Source organism: Ammospiza nelsoni, chromosome 1 (assembly GCF_027579445.1).
Source record: "Ammospiza nelsoni isolate bAmmNel1 chromosome 1, bAmmNel1.pri, whole genome shotgun sequence".
Classification (NCBI taxonomy): Eukaryota; Metazoa; Chordata; class Aves; order Passeriformes; family Passerellidae; genus Ammospiza; species Ammospiza nelsoni.
The window spans coordinates 154,226,367-154,243,680 of NC_080633.1; the positions used below are offsets into that span (position 1 = coordinate 154,226,367).

General features: G+C 31.8%; 1 protein-coding gene across 1 annotated transcript in view; it reads left to right on the forward strand.

Moving 5' to 3' along the window:
- Positions 1 to 17,314, forward strand: part of LOC132083782 (uncharacterized) — a 38,840-nt gene that overhangs the window by 838 nt on the left and 20,688 nt on the right. Inside the window, exon 2 of the mRNA XM_059488668.1 lies at positions 13,556 to 13,713. Within this exon, the coding sequence (XP_059344651.1) occupies positions 13,556 to 13,713 (158 nt within the window). The remainder of the gene's footprint in view (positions 1 to 13,555; positions 13,714 to 17,314) is intronic.

Below are 17,314 nucleotides of genomic sequence, written 5' to 3' on the forward strand. Positions count from 1 at the left end.
GGGGAAATTTTGAAGAAAATTTGGAGAATTTTTGGGAAATTTTGAAGAAAATTGGGAGAATTTTAAATAAATTTTTGGGAAATGTTGAAGAAAATTTGGAGAATTTTGGGGAAATTTTGGAAAAAGTTTGAAGAAAATTTGGAGGATTTTAAAATAAATTTTGGGGAAATTTTGAAGAAAATTTGGAGAGTTTTTGGGAAATTTTGAAGAAAATTGGGAGAATTTTAAATAAATTTTGGGAAATGTTGAAGAAAATTTGGAGATTTTTGGGGAAATTTTGGAAAAATTTTGAAGAAAATTTGGAGGATTTTAAAATAAATTTTGGGGAAATTTTGAAGAAAATTTGAGAATTTTTGGGAAATTTTGGAAAAATTTGGAAGAAAATTTGGATGGTTTTAAAATAAATTTTGGGGAAAGTTTGAAGAAAATTTGAGAATTTTTGGGAAATTTTGGAAAAATTTTGAAGAAAATTTGGAGGATTTAAAAATAAATTTTGGGGAAATTTTGAAGAAAATTGGGAGAATTTTTGGGAAATTTTGGAAAAATTTTGAAGAAAATTGGAAGAATTTTAAATAAATTTTGGGGAAATTTCGAAGAAAATTTGGAGACTTTTTGCAAAACTTTGGAAAAATTTTGAAGAAAATTGGGAGAATTTTAAATAAGTTTTGGAGAAATTTTGAAGAAAATTTGGAGAAATTTTGGGAAATTTTGGAAAAATTTTGAAGAAAATTGGGAGAATTTTAAATAAATTTTGGGGAACTTTTAAAGAAAACTGGGAGAATTTTAAAATTGGGAAAACTTTTGAAGAGAATTTGGAGATTTTTTGGGAAATTTTGGAAAAATTTGGAAGAAAATTTGGAGGCCCTGAGGGACTCCGTGGGCTGGGAGTTCTCCAGGGTCACAAACTCCATCAAAAATGGTAAAAATTGGGAATTTTGGGGAAATTTGGGAATTTTTGGGAATTCTGGGAGAATTTGAGGGAAATTTTGAAGAAAATTGGGAGAATTTCAAAGAAATTTTTGGGAAACTTTGAAGAAAATTGGGAGAATTTTTGGGAAATTTTGGGGAAATTTGTAGGAAATTGGGAGAATTTCAAAAAAAGTTTTGGGGAATTTTGAAAAAAATTGGGAGAATTTTTGGGAAATTTTGGGAAAAATTTCAAGAAAACTTGGAGATTTCCAAAAGCTTTTGGGGAAATTTTGAAGAAAATTGGAAGAATTTTGGGGAAATTTTGAAAAAATTTGGGAGAATTCTTGGGAAATTTTGGAGAAATTTAAAAAGAAATTGGAGATTTCAAAGAGATTTTCAAAACATTTTGAAAAAAATTGCAAGAATTTCAAAGAAATGTTTGGGAAATTTTGAAGAAAATTGGGAGGATTTTAAAGAAATTGTGAAGAAAATTGGGAGAATTTTTGAAAAATTTTGGAAAATTTTGAAGAAAATGGGAAGATTTTTGGAAAAATTTTGAAGAAAATTGGGAGAATTTTAAATAAATTTTGGGGAAATTTTGAAGAAAATTTGGAGAATTTTTGGGAAATTTTGAAGAAAATTGGGAGAATTTTAAATAAATTTTTGGGAAATGTTGAAGAAAATTTGGAGAATTTTTGGGAAATTTTGTAAAAATTTTGAAGAAAATTTGGAGGATTTTAAAATAAATTTTGGGGAAATTTTGAAGAAAATTTGAGAATTTTTGGGAAATTTTGGAAAAATTTGGAAGAAATTTTGGAGGCCCTGAGCGACTCCGTGGGCTGGGAGTTCTGCAGGGTCACAAACTCCATCAAAAATGGTAAAAATTGGGAATTTTGGGGAAATTTGGGAATTTTTGGGAATTCTGGGAGAATTTGGGGGGAAATTTTGAAGAAAATTGGGAGAATTTCAAAGAATTTTTGGGGAACTTTGAAGAAAATTGGGAGAATTTTTGGGAAATTTTGGGGAAATTTGTAGGAAATTGGGGAGAATTTCAAAAAAGTTTTGGGGAATTTTGAAAAAAATTGGGAGAATTTTTGGGAAATTTTGGGAAAATTTCAAGAAAACTTGGAGATTTCCAAAAGCTTTTGGGGGAAATTTTGAAGAAAATTGGAAGAATTTTGGGGAAATTTTGAAAAAATTTGGGAGAATTCTTGGAAATTTTGGAGAAATTTAAAAAGAAATTGGAGATTTCAAAGAGATTTTCAAAACATTTTGAAAAAAATTGCAAGAATTTCAAAGAAATGTTTGGGAAATTTTGAAGAAAATTGGGAGGATTTTAAAGAAATTGTGAAGAAAATTGGGAGAATTTTTGAAAAATTTGGGGAAAATTTTGAAGAAAATGGGGGAGATTTTTGGAAAAATTTTGAAGAAAATTGGGAGAATTTTAAATAAATTTTGGGGAAATTTTGAAGAAAATTTGGAGAATTTTTGGGAAATTTTGAAGAAAATTGGGGAGAATTTTAAATAAATTTTTGGGAAATGTTGAAGAAAATTTGGAGAATTTTGGGGAAATTTTGGAAAAAGTTTGAAGAAAATTTGGAGGATTTTAAAATAAATTTTGGGGAAATTTTGAAGAAAATTTGAGAATTTTTGGGAATTTTGGAAAAATTTGGAAGAAAATTTGGATGGTTTTAAAATAAATTTTGGGGAAAGTTTGAAGAAAATTTGAGAATTTTTGGGAAATTTTGGAAAAATTTTGAAGAAAATTTGGAGGATTTAAAAATAAATTTTGGGGAAATTTTGAAGAAAATTGGGAGAATTTTTGGAAATTTTGGAAAAATTTTGAATTTTGAAGAAAATTGGAAGAATTTTAAATAAATTTTGGGGAAATTTCGAAGAAAATTTGGAGACTTTTTGCAAAACTTTGGAAAAATTTTGAAGAAAATTGGGAGAATTTTAAATAAGTTTTGGAGAAATTTTGAAGAAAATTTGGAGAAATTTTGGGAAATTTTGGAAAAATTTTGAAGAAAATTGGGAGAATTTTAAATAAATTTTGGGGAACTTTTAAAGAAAAACTGGGAGAATTTTAAAATTGGGAAAACTTTTGAAGAGAATTTGGAGATTTTTTGGGAAATTTTGGAAAAATTTGGAAGAAAATTTGGAGGCCCTGAGGGACTCCGTGGGCTGGGAGTTCTCCAGGGTCACAAACTCCATCAAAAATGGTAAAAATTGGGAATTTTGGGGAAAATTTGGGAATTTTTGGGAATTCTGGGAGAATTTGGGGGAAATTTTGAAGAAAATTGGGAGAATTTCGAAGAAATTTTAGGGAAACTTTGAAAAAATTGGGGAAATTTTGGGAAAAATTTGAAGAAAATTTGGAGATTTCAAGGAGCTTTTGGGGAAATTGTGAAGAAAATTGGGAGAATTTTTAAAGGAATTTTGTGGAAACTTTGAAGAAAATTGGGAGATTTTTTTGGAAATTTTGGAAAAATTTGAAGAAAATTGGGAGAATTTGAAATAAATTTTGGGGAAATTTTGAAGAAAATGGGGAGAATTTTTGGAAAATTTTGGAAAAATTTTGAAGGAAATTGGAAGAATTTTAAATAAATTTTGGGGAAATTTCAAAGAAAATTTGGAGACTTTTTGCAAAACTTTGGAAAAATTTTGAAGAAAATTGGGAGAATTTGAAATAAGTTTTGGAGAAATTTTGAAGAAAATTTGGAGAAATTTTGGGAAATTTTGGAAAAATTTTGAAGAAAATTGGGAGAATTTTAAATAAATTTTGGGGAACTTTTAAAGAAAATTTGGAGACTTTTTGCAAAACTTTGGAGAAATTTTAAAGAAAATTGGGAGAATTTGAAATAAGTTTTGGAGAAATTTTGAAGAAATTTTGGAGAAATTTGGGAAATTCTGGAAAAATTTTGAAGAAAATTGGGAGAATTTTAAATAAATTTTGGGGAACTTTTAAAGAAAACTGGGAGAATTTTAAAATTGGGAAAACTTTTGAAGAGAATTTGGAGATTTTTTGGGAAATTTTGGAAAAATTTGGAAGAAAATTTGGAGGCCCTGAGGGACTCCGTGGGCTGGGAGTTCTCCAGGGTCACAAACTCCATCAAAAATGGTAAAAATTGGGAATTTTGGGGAAATTTGGGAATTTTTGGGAATTCTGGGAGAATTTGAGGGAAATTTTGAAGAAAATTGGGAGAATTTCAAAGAAATTTTTGGGAAACTTTGAAGAAAATTGGGAGAATTTTTGGGAAATTTTGGGGAAATTTGTAGGAAATTGGGAGAATTTCAAAAAAGTTTTGGGGAATTTTGAAAAAAATTGGGAGAATTTTTGGGAAATTTTGGGAAAAATTTCAAGAAAACTTGGAGATTTCCAAAAGCTTTTGGGGAAATTTTGAAGAAAATTGGAAGAATTTTGGGGAAATTTTGAAAAAATTTGGGAGAATTCTTGGGAAATTTTGGAAAAAGTTAAAAAGAAATTGGAGATTTCAAAGAGATTTTCAAAACATTTTGAAAAAAATTGCAAGAATTTCAAAGAAATGTTTGGGAAATTTTGAAGAAAATTGGGAGGATTTTAAAGAAATTGTGAAGAAAATTGGGAGAATTTTTGAAAAATTTTGGGAAAATTTTGAAGAAAATGGGAAGATTTTGGAAAAATTTTGAAGAAAATTGGGAGAATTTTAAATAAATTTTGGGGAAATTTTGAAAAAAATTTGGAGAATTTTTGGGAAATTTTGAAGAAAATTGGGAGAATTTTAAATAAATTTTTGGGAAATGTTGAAGAAAATTTGGAGAATTTTGGGGAAATTTTGGAAAAAGTTTGAAGAAAATTTGGAGGATTTTAAAATAAATTTTGGGGAAATTTTGAAGAAAATTTGAGAATTTTTGGGAAATTTTGGAAAAATTTTGAAGAAAATTTTGAGGATTTAAAAATAAATTTTGGGGAAATTTTGAAGAAAATTGGGAGAATTTTTGGGAAATTTTGGAAAAATTTTGAAGAAAATTTGGAGGATTTTAAAATAAATTTTGGGGAAAGTTTGAAGAAATTTGAGAATTTTTGGGAAATTTTGGAAAAATTGGGAAGAAAATTTGGATGATTTTAAAATAAATTTTGGGGAAATTTTGAAGAAAATTTGAGAATTTTTCGGAAATTTTGGAAAAATTTGGAAGAAAATTTGGATGATTTTAAAATAAATTTTGGGGAAATTTTGAAGAAAATTTGGAGATATTTTATGAAATTTTGCCAAAATTTGAAGAAAATTGGGAGAATTTTTGGGAAATTTTGGAAAAATTTTGAAGAAAATTGGGAGAATTTTAAATAAATTTTGGGAAAATTTTTGAAGAGAATTTGGAGGGTTTTTTGGGAAAATTTGGGAAAATTTGAAGAAAATTTGTAGAATTTAAATTTTGGGGAAATTTTGAAGAAAATTTGGAGGATTTTAAAATAAATTTTGGGGAAGATTTGAAGAAAATTTGAGAATTTTTGGGAAATTTTGGAAAAATTTGGAAGAAATTTTGGAGGCCCTGAGCGACTCCGTGGGCTGGGAGTTCTGCAGGGTCACAAACTCCATCAAAAATGGTAAAAATTGGGAATTTTGGGGAAATTTGGGACTTTTTGGGAATTCTGGGAGAATTTGGGGGAAATTTTGAAGAAAATTGGGAGAATTTCGAAGAAATTTTAGGGAAACTTTGAAAAAATTGGGGAAATTTTGGGAAAAATTTGAAGAAAATTTGGAGATTTCAAGGAGCTTTTGGGGAAATTGTGAAGAAAATTGGAGAATTTTTAAAGGAATTTTGTGGAAACTTTGAAGAAAATTGGGAGATTTTTTTGGAAATTTTGGAAAAATTTGAAGAAAATTGGGAGAATTTGAAATAAATTTTGGGGAAATTTTGAAGAAAATGGGGAGAATTTTTGGAAAATTTTGGAAAAATTTTGAAGGAAATTGGAAGAATTTTAAATAAATTTTGGGGAAATTTCAAAGAAAATTTGGAGACTTTTTGCAAAACTTTGGAAAAATTTTGAAGAAAATTGGGAGAATTTGAAATAAGTTTTGGAGAAATTTTGAAGAAAATTTGGAGAAATTTTGGGAAATTTTGGAAAAATTTTGAAGAAAATTGGGAGAATTTTAAATAAATTTTGGGGAACTTTTAAAGAAAATTTGGAGACTTTTTGCAAAACTTTGGAGAAATTTTAAAGAAAATTGGGAGAATTTGAAATAAGTTTTGGAGAAATTTTGAAGAAATTTTGGAGAAATTTTGGGAAATTCTGGAAAAATTTTGAAGAAAATTGGGAGAATTTTAAATAAATTTTGGGGAAATTCTGAGGGAATCTCAGGGGATTTTTAGGAGAATTTTTTGGGAATTTTGGGAATTCTATGGGAATTTTATATCAGAATTTTGGGGCAATTCTGAGAAAATTTTGTGGGAATTTTGTGGAAATTCTGGGGGAATTTTGGGAGAATTTTGGGGGGACATTGAGGGAATTTTCTGAGAATTTTGGGGGGACATTGAGGGAATTTTGGAGATTTTTCAGGGGAATTTTGGGGAAATTTTGAGAGAATTTTGTGGGAGAATTTGGGGGGGAATTTTGGGAATTCCAAGGGAATTTTATATCAGAATTTTGGCACAATCTTGAAAAATTTTTGTGGAATTTCAAGGGAGTATTGGGAGAATTTTGCGTGAATTTTGTGTGAATTTTTGGGAGTTTTTGGGGAAATTGGGGGAATTTCAGAGAGAATTTTGAGGGGAATTCTGTGAGAAATCGGGAGAATTTTGGGGGAATTTTTGGAGAATTTTGTGGGAATTTTCCGGGATTTCCCTGGGAATTTTGAGAGCATTTGGGGAGAATTTTGTGGGAATTTGGGGAGAAATGTTGGGAATTTGAGGGGGATTCTGAGAGAGATTTGGGAGAATTTTGGGAGAATTTTTGGGGAGTTTGGAGGGATTTCCATGGGAATTTGGGAGGGAAATTCGGGGAAATTCTGGGGGAATTTTGGGAGAATTTGGGGGATTTTTTCAGGGAATTTTGGGGAAATTTTGGGAGAATTTTGGGAGAATTTTGGGGGGACATTGAGGGAATTATCTGAGAATTTTTGGGGGGACACTGAGGGAATTTTGGAGATTTTTCATGGGAATTTTGGGGAAATTCTGAGGGAATCTCAGGAGATTGCTGAGGAGAATTTTGGGGAAATTTTGGGAATTCCATGGGAATTTTATATAAGAATTTTGGGACAATTCTGAGAAAATTTTGTGGGAATTTTGAGGGAATTCTTGGGAAATCTGTTGAAGTTTTGGGGAAATTTTGTGAATTTTGGAGGGAGTTCCTTGGAATTTTGGGAGAATTTCAGGAGAACTTTGAGGGAATTGCACAGGAATTTGGGGAGGATTTGGGGAATTGTTTTGGGGGATTTTCAAGGAATTTTTGGAGGATTTTTAGAATTTGGGTCAAATTCTGGGGGAGTTTGGAGGGATTTTCGTGGGAATTTGGGTGAATTTGGAGAGAATTTGGGAATATTTTGGATATTCTGTGGGAATTTTGGTGGAATTTTGGGAATTCCATGGGGAGTTTTGGAGAATTTTGGGCAAACTTTGGGATTATTTTGGGGAAATTTCAGGGAAACTTTGAGGGGATTTGGGAAGTTTGGAAGAATTCAAAAGAATTTTAAGAGAATTTTGGGGGGAATTTTGGGGGAATTTTGAGGGAATTCCTTGGGAGAATTTGGGGGGAATTGTGGGAGATTTTTGGGAGAATTTTGAAGAAATTCCTTGGGAGAATTTGGGGGAATTGTGGGAGATTTTTGGGAGAATTTGGGGGGATTTTCAGGAGAATTTTGGTGGAATTTTAGGAGAAATTTTGGGACATTTGGGAGGGAATTCTGGAGGGGAATTTTGGGAAAATTGTGTGGGAATTCTATGAGAATTTTGGGGGGATTTTGTGGGAAATTTGGGAGACTTTTGGGGGGATATTGAGGGAATTTTGGGAGAATTTTCAGGGGAATTTTGAGGGATTTCCATGGGAATTTTGGAGGGAATTTTGTGGGAAATTTGGGAGAATTTTGGGGGGATTTTTAGAGAATTTTGGGGGAATTTCTGGTGGAATTTTGAGGGATTTTCATGCGAATTTTGGAGAGAATTCCTTGGGGATTTTGGGGGAAATTTAGAGGGAATTTCATGAGAATTTGGGGGAATTCTTGGAGATTTTTGGGAGAATTTGGGGGGATTTTCAGGAGAATTTTGGTGGAATTTTAGGAGAAATTTTGGGACATTTGGGAGGGAATTCTGGAGGGGAATTTTGGGAAAATTGTGTGGGAATTTTAGGAGAATTTTGGGGCAATTTTGTGGGAAATTTGGGAGAATTTTGGGGGGATTTTGAGGGAACTTTGGGAGAATTTCCAGAGGAGTTTTGAGGGAATTCAGGGGAATTTTGGAGGGAATTCTTTGGGAATTTTGGGAGAATTCCATGAGAATTTGGGGGAATTCTGGGAGATTTTTGGGAGAATTTGGGGGGATTTTCAGGAGAATTTTGATGGAATTTTAGGAGGAATTTTAGGACGATTGGGATGGAATTCTGGAGGGAAATTTTGGGAAAATTGTGTGGGAATCTTATGAGAATTTTGGGGGAATTTTATGAGAATTTTGGGAGAATTTTGGGGGGATTTTGAGGAAATTTTGAGGGAATTCCTTGGGAGAATTTGGAGGGAATTCTGGGAGATTTTTGGGAGAATTTGGGGGGATTTTCAGGAGAATTTTGGTGGAATTTTAGGGGAAATTTTGGGATAATTGGGATGGAATTCCCGGAGGGGAATTTTGGGAAAATTGTGTGGGAATTTTATGAGAATTTTGGGGGGATTTTGAGGGAATTTTTAGGGAAATTTTGAGGGAATTCCTTGGGAAAATTTGGAGAAATTGTGGGAGATTTTTGGGACAATTTTGAGAGAATTCCATGAGAATTTTGGGGAATTGTGGGAGATTTTTGGGACAATTTGAGGAATTTTCAGGAGAATTTGGGTGAATTTTAGGAGAAATTTTGGGCCAAATTGGAGCGATTTCCATGGAAATTTGGGAGGGAATTCTGGAGGAGAATTTTGGGAAAATTGTGTGGGAATTTTAGGAGAATTTTGGGGCAATTTTGTGGGAAATTTGGGGGAATTTTGGGGGGATTTTGAGAAAATTTTGGGAGAATTTCTGGTGGAATTTTGAGGGATTTCCATGGGAATTTTGGAGGGAATTTTGAGGGAATTTTAGGGTAAATTTTGAGAGAATTTCATGGAAATTTGGAGGAATTCTGGGAGATTTTTGGGAGAATTTGAAGAAATTCCTTTGAAGAATTTGGGTGAATTTTAGGAGAAATTTAGGGACAATTTTGGTGAAATTGTAGGGAAAATTTGGGTCAATTTGGAGCGATTTCCATGGAAATTTGGGAGGGAATTCTGGAGGAGAATTTTGGGAAAATTGTGTGGGAATTTTATGAGAATTTTGGGGGAATTTTGTGGTAAATTTGGGAGAATTTTGGGGGGATTTTGAGGGAATTTTTGGAGGATTTTCAGGGGAATTTTGAGGGATTTCCATGGGAATTTTGGAGGGAATTCTTTGGGAATTTTTGGGTCAATTTTGAGAGAATTCCATGAGAATTTGGGGGAATTCTGGGAGATTTTTGGGAGAATTTTGAAGAAATTCCTTTGGAGAATTTGGGTGAATTTTAGGAGAAATTTAGGGACAATTTTGGTGAAATTGTAGGGAAATTTTGGGTCAATTTGGAGCGATTTCCATGGAAATTTGGGAGGGAATTCTGGAGGAGAATTTTGGGAAAATTGTGTGGGAATTTTAGGAGAATTTTGGGGCAATTTTGTGGGAAATTTGGGAGAAATTTTGGGGGGATTTTGAGGGAACTTTGGGAGAATTTCCAGAGGAGTTTTGAGGGAATTCAGGGGAATTTTGGAGGGAATTCTTTGGGAATTTTGGGAGAATTCCATGAGAATTTGGGGGAATTCTGGGAGATTTTTGGGAGAATTTGGGGGGATTTTCAGGAGAATTTTGGTGGAATTTTAGGAGGAATTTTGGGACAATTTGGAGTGATTTCCATGGAAATTTGGGAGGGAATTCTGGAGGGGAATTTTGGGAAAATTGTGTGGGAATTTTAGGAGAATTTTTCAGGAATTTCGTGGGAAATTCAGGAGACTTTTGGGGGGATTTTGAGGGAATTTTGGGAGAATTTTCAGGGGAATTTTGAGGGATTTCCATGGGGATTTTGGAGGGAATTTTGTGGGAAATTTGGGAGAATTTTGGGGGGATTTTTAGAGAATTTTGAGGGAATTTCTGGTGGAATTTTGAGGGATTTTCATGAGAATTTTGGAGAGAATTCCTTGGGGATTTTGGGGGAAATTTAGAGGGAATTTCATGAGAATTTGGGGGAATTCTTGGAGATTTTTGGGAGAATTTGGGGGGATTTTCAGGAGAATTTTGGTGGAATTTTAGGAGAAATTTTGGGACATTTGGGAGGGAATTCTGGAGGGGAATTTTGGGAAAATTGTGTGGGAATTTTATGAGAATTTTGGGGCAATTTTGTGGGAAATTTGGGAGAATTTTGGGGGGATTTTGAGGGAATTTTGGAGAATTTTTGGTGGAATTTTGAGGGATTTCCATGGGAATTTTGGAGGGAATTTTGAGGGAATTTTAGGGTAAATTTTGAGAGAATTCCATGGAAATTTGGGGGAATTCTGGGAGATTTTTGGGAGAATTTTGAAGAAATTCCTTTGGAGAATTTGGGTGAATTTTAGGAGAAATTTAGGGACAATTTTGGTGAAATTGTAGGGAAATTTTGGGTCAATTTGGAGCGATTTCCATGGAAATTTGGGAGGGAATTCTGGAGGAGAATTTTGGGAAAATTGTGTGGGAATTTTAGAAGAATTTTGGGGCAATTTTGTGGGAAATTTGGGAGAATTTTGGGGGGATTTTGAGGGAATTTTTGGAGGATTTTCAGGGGAATTTTGAGGGATTTCCATGGGGATTTTGGAGGGAATTTTGTGGGAAATTTGGGAGAATTTTGGGGGGATTTTTAGAGAATTTTGGGGGAATTTCTGGTGGAATTTTGAGGGATTTTCATGCGAATTTTGGAGAGAATTCCTTGGGGATTTTGGGGGAAATTTAGAGGGAATTTCATGAGAATTTGGGGGAATTCTTGGAGATTTTTGGGAGAATTTGGGGGGATTTTCAGGAGAATTTTGGTGGAATTTTAGGAGAAATTTTGGGACATTTGGGAGGGAATTCTGGAGGGGAATTTTGGGAAAATTGTGTGGGAATTTTATGAGAATTTTGGGGCAATTTTGTGGGAAATTTGGGAGAATTTTGGGGGGATTTTGAGGGAATTTTGGAGAATTTTTGGTGGAATTTTGAGGGATTTCCATGGGAATTTTGGAGGGAATTTTGAGGGAATTTTAGGGTAAATTTTGAGAGAATTCCATGGAAATTTGGGGGAATTCTGGGAGATTTTTGGGAGAATTTGAAGAAATTCCTTTGGAGAATTTGGGTGAATTTTAGGAGAAATTTAGGGACAATTTTGGTGAAATTGTAGGGAAATTTTGGGTCAATTTGGAGCGATTTCCATGGAAATTTGGGAGGGAATTCTGGAGGAGAATTTTGGGAAAATTGTGTGGGAATTTTAGGAGAATTTTGGGGCAATTTTGTGGGAAATTTGGGAGAAAATTTTGGGGGGATTTTGAGGGAACTTTGGGAGAATTTCCAGAGGAGTTTTGAGGGAATTCAGGGGAATTTTGGAGGGAATTCTTTGGGAATTTTGGGAGAATTCCATGAGAATTTGGGGGAATTCTGGGAGATTTTTGGGAGAATTTGGGGGGATTTTCAGGAGAATTTTGATGGAATTTTAGGAGGAATTTTAGGATGATTGGGATGGAATTCCGGAGGGAAATTTTGGGAAAATTGTGTGGGAATCTTATGAGAATTTTGGGGGGAATTTTATGAGAATTTTGGGAGAATTTTGGGGGGAATTTTATGAGAATTTTGAGGGAATTCCTTGGGAGAATTTGGAGGAATTTTGAGAGATTTTTGGGAGAATTTGGGGGGATTTTCAGGAGAACATTGGTGGAATTTTAGGAGAAATTTTGGGATAATTGGGAGGGAATTCTGGAGGGGAATTTTGGGGAAATTGTGTGGGAATTTTAGGAGAATTTTGGGGCAATTTTGTGGGAAATTTGGGGGAATTTTGGGGGGATTTTGAGGGAATTTTGGGAGAATTTCCAGAGGAGTTTTGAGGGAATTCAGGGGAACTTTGGAGGGAATTCTTTGGGAATTTTGGGAGAATTCCATGAGAATTTGGGGGAATTCTGGGAGATTTTTGGGAGAATTTGGGGGGATTTTCAGGAGAATTTTGATGGAATTTTAGGAGAAATTTTAGGATGATTGGGATGGAATTCTGGAGGGGAATTTTGGGAAAATTGTGTGGGAATTTTATGAGAGTTTTGGGGGGATTTTGAGGGAATTTTGGGGGAAATTTTGAGGGAATTCCTTGGGAGAATTTGGAGAAATTGTGGGAGATTTTTGGGACAATTTTGAGGGAATTTCATGAGAATTTGGGGGAATTCTTGGAGATTTTTGGGAGAATTTGGGGGAATTTTAGGAGAATTTTGATGGAATTTTAGGAGAAATTTTGGGACATTTGGGAGGGAATTCTGGAGGGGAATTTTGGGGAAATCGTGTGGGAATTTTATGAGAATTTGAGGGAATTTTGTGGGAAATTTGGGAGAATTTTGGGGGGATTTTGAGGGAATTTTGGGAGAATTTTCAGGGGAATTTTGAGGGATTTCCATGGGAATTTTGGAGGGAATTTTGTGGGAAATTTGGGAGAATTTTGGGGGGATTTTTAGAGAATTTTGGGGGAATTTCTGGTGGAATTTTGAGGGATTTTCATGCGAATTTTGGAGAGAATTCCTTGGGGATTTTGGGGGAAATTTAGAGGGAATTTCATGAGAATTTGGGGGAATTCTTGGAGATTTTTGGGAGAATTTGGGGGGATTTTCAGGAGAATTTTGGTGGAATTTTAGGAGAAATTTTGGGACATTTGGGAGGGAATTCTGGAGGGGAATTTTGGGAAAATTGTGTGGGAATTTTATGAGAATTTTGGGGCAATTTTGTGGGAAATTTGGGAGAATTTTGGGGGGATTTTGAGGGAATTTTGGGAGAATTTTCAGGGGAATTTTGAGGGATTTCCATGGGAATTTTGGAGGGAATTCCTTGGGAATTTTGGGGGAATTCTGGGAGATTTTTGGGACAACTTGGGGGATTTTCAGGAGAATTTTGGTGAAATTGTACAGGAAAATTTGGGTCAATTTGGAGCGATTTCCATGGAAATTTGGGAGGGAATTCTGGAGGGGAATTTTGGGAAAATTGTGCGGGAATTTTAGGAGAATTTTTCGGGAATTTCGTGGGAAATTCAGGAGAGTTTTGGGGGGATTTTTGGGAACTTTGGGAGAATTTTCAGTGGAATTTTGAGCGAAATTTCCATGAGAATTCCAGGAGATTTTTGGGCGAACTCTGGGCCCATTCTGGGACAATTTTGCGGGAATTTTGTGTGAATTCTGCCGGAATTTTCCGGGATATTTGTGGATTTGATGTTTTGGGGTTGCAGCCTGCAGGAGCTCGGGGATCCAGCTGCAATTCGGGGAGCTCTCGTTGCGTTTCCGCGCCCGGGGGGATCTGAGGCCGCGGGATTTGGATTTTGTCTGCGAATTTCTCAACTCCTGGGGCAGGAGGAGGGAGAGGGACGAGCTTTCGCATCTTCCACAGGTGAGGAGCCCTAAAAAACCAAAAATTCCTGGAAAAATCTCTAAAAAATCCTTGAAAAAATTAAAAAAAAACACCCTGAAAGAACTCTGAAAAACCCCCAAAATTCCTGGAAAAAATCCCTAAAAATCCTTGAAAAAAATAAAAAAACCCAAAAGTTCCTGAAAAAATCCCGAAAAAATCCTTGAAGAAATAAAATAAAAAATTTCTGAAATAAATTGGAACAATTCACATCTTCCACAGGTGAGAATCCCTAAAAAAACCCAAAAATTCCTGAAAAAAATCCTTAAAAAATCCTTGAAAAAAAAAAAAAAAAAAAAAAAAATTCCTGAAAAAAATCCCTAAAAAATCCTTGAAAAAATATAAAAAACCCCCCAAAAATTCCTGAAAATGATCCCTAAAAAATTCTACAAAAAATAAAAAAAACTCCAAAAATTCCTGAAAAAAATCCCTAAAAGATCGTTGGAAAAAATAAAAAAAAAACCCAAAAATTCCTGAAAAAAATCTCTAAAAAAATCCTTGAAAAATTAAAAAAAAAAAAAAAACAAAAATTCCTGAAAAAAATCCCTAAAAAATCCTTGAAAAAATAAAAAAAAACCCCCAAAATTCCTGAAAAAAATCCCTAAAAAATCCTTGAAAAAAATATAAAAAACCCCCTAAAAATTCCTGAAAATGATCCCTAAAAAATTCTACAAAAAATAAAAAAAACTCCAAAAATTCCTGAAAAAAATCCCTAAAAATCCTTGGAAAAAAAAAAAAAAAAAACAAACCAAAAATTCCTGGAAAAAAATCCCTAAAAGATCGTTGAAAAAAATAAAAAAAAACCCCCAAAAATTCCTGAAAAAAATCTCTAAAAAATCCTTGAAAAATTAAAAAAAAAAAAAAAAACAAAAATTCCTGAAAAAAATCCCTAAAAAATCCTTGAAAAAATAAAAAAAAACCCACAAAAATTCCTGAAAAATCCCTAAAAAATCCTTGAAAAAATAAAAAAAAAAAACCAAAAATTCCTGAAAAAAATCCCTATAAAGTCCTTGAAAAAAATAAAAAAAAACCCAAAAATTCCTGAAAAAAATCCCTAAAAATCCTTGAAAAAAAAAAAAAAACAAAAAAAAAAAAAACAAAAAAAACTCCAAAAATTCCTGAAAAAAATCCCTAAAAAATCCTTGAAAAAAATAAAAAAAAACCCCCAAAAATTCCTGAAAAAAATCCCTAAAAAATCCTTGAAAAAAAAAAAAAAAAAAAAAAAAAAAAAAATTCCTGAAAATGATCCCTAAAAAATTCCACAAAAAATAAAAAAAATTCCAAAAATTCCTGAAAACAATCCCTAAAAAATCCTTGAAAAAAATAAAAAAAATAAAAAAAACCCCAAAAATTCCTGAAAAAAATCCCTAAAAAATCCTTGAAAAAATAAAAAAAAACCCCAAAAATTCCTGAAAAAATCCCTAAAACATCCTTGAAAAAATAAAAAAAACCCACAAAAATTCCTGAAAAAATCTCTAAAAAATCCTTGAAAAAGTAAAAAAAAAAAAAGAAACAAAAATTCCTGAAAAAAATCCCTAAAAAATCCTTGAAAAATTAAAAAAAACCCCTAAAAATTCCTGAAAAAAATCCCTAAAAAATCCTTGAAAAAAATAAAAAAACAAACCAAAAATATCTGGGAAAAATCCCTAAAAGATCGTTGAAAAAAATGAAAAAGAACCCCCCAAAAATTCCTGAAAAAAATCTCTAAAAAAAACCCCCAAAAATTCCTGAAAAAGAGCCCTAAAATATTCTTGGGAAAAAAAAAAAAACACAAATAAAAAAAAAAAAAAAAAAAAAAAAATTCCTGAAAAAAATCCCTAAAAAATCCTTGAAAAAATACAAAAAAACCCCCAAAAATTCCTGAAAAAATCCCTAAAAAATCCTTGGGAAAAAAAAAAAAACAAAAAACCAAAAATTCCTGAAAAAAATCCCTAAAAAATCCTTGAAAAAATAAAAAAAAAAAAACCAAAAATTCCTGGAAAAAATCCCTAAAAGATCGTTGAAAAAAAAATAAAAAAAAACCCCAAAAATTCCTGAAAAAAATCCCTAAAAAATCCTTGAAAAAAATAAAAAAACAAACCAAAAATTCCTGGAAAAAAAATCCCTAAAAGATCGTTGAAAAAAAATAAAAAAAAAAACCCCAAAAATTCCTGGAAAAAATTCCTAAAAAATCCTTGAAAAAAATATAAAAAACCCCCCAAAAATTCCTGAAAATGATCCCTAAAAAATTCTACAAAAAATAAAAAAAAACTCAAAAAATTCCTGAAAAAAAATCCCTAAAAATCCTTGAAAAAAAAAAAAACAAAAAAAAAAAAAACAAAAAAAACCCCAAAAATTCCTGAAAAAAATCCCTAAAAAATCCTTGAAAAAAATAAAAAAACAAACCAAAAATTCCTGGAAAAAAATCCCTAAAAGATCGTTGAAAAAAAATAAAAAAAAAACCCCAAAAAATTCCTGAAAAAAATCTCTAAAAAATCCTTGGGAAAAAAAAAAAACAAAACCAAAAATTCCTGAAAAAAATCCCTAAAAAATCCTTGAAAAAATAAAAAAAAACCCCAAAAATTCCTGAAAAAAATCCCTAAAAGATCGTTGAAAAAAATATAAAAAACCCCCAAAAATTCCTGAAAAAAATTTCTAAAAAATCCTTGGGAAAAAAAAAAAAAAAAAAAAAAAAAAAAAAAAATTCCTGAAAAAAATCCCTAAAAAGTCCTTGAAAAAAATAAAAAAAAAACCAAAAAATTCCCGAAAAAAATCCTTAAAAAATCCTTGAAAAAATTAAAAAAAAAAAACCCAAAAATTCCTGAAAAAAATCTCTAAAAAATCCTTGAAAAATTAAAAAAAAAAAAACAAAAATTCCTGAAAAAAATCCCTAAAAGCTCATTGAAAAAAATATAAAAAACCCCCTAAAAATTCCTGAAAATGATCCCTAAAAAATTCTACAAAAAATAAAAAAAAACTCCAAAAATTCCTGAAAAAAATCCCTAAAAAATCCTTGAAAAAATAAAAAAAAAACCCCCAAAAATTCCTGAAAAAAATCTCTAAAAAATCCTTGAAAAATTAAAAAAAAACCCTAAAAATTCCTGAAAAAAATCCCTAAAAAATCCTTGAAAAATTAAAAAAAAACCCTAAAAATTCCTGAAAAAAATCCCTAAAAAATCCTTGAAAAAAATATAAAAAACCCCCTAAAAACTCCTGAAAATGATCCCTAAAAAATTCTACAAAAAATAAAAAAAGCTCCAAAAATTCCTGAAAAAAATCCCTAAAAATCCTTGAAAAAAAAAAAAAAACCAAAAACAAACGGACCAAAAATTCCTGAAAAAAATCCCTAAAAAATCCTTGAAAAAATAAAAAAACAAACCAAAAATTCCTGGAAAAAATCCCTAAAAGATCGTTGAAAAAAATAAAAAAAAAACCCCAAAAATTCCTGAAAAAAATCTCTAAAAAATCCTTGAAAAATTAAAAAAAAAAAAAAACCAAAAATTCCTGAAAAAAATTCCTAAAAAATCCTTGAAAAAAATAAAAAAAACCCCTAAAAATTCCTGAAAAAATCCCTAAAAAATTCTTGAAAAAATAAAAAAAAAAA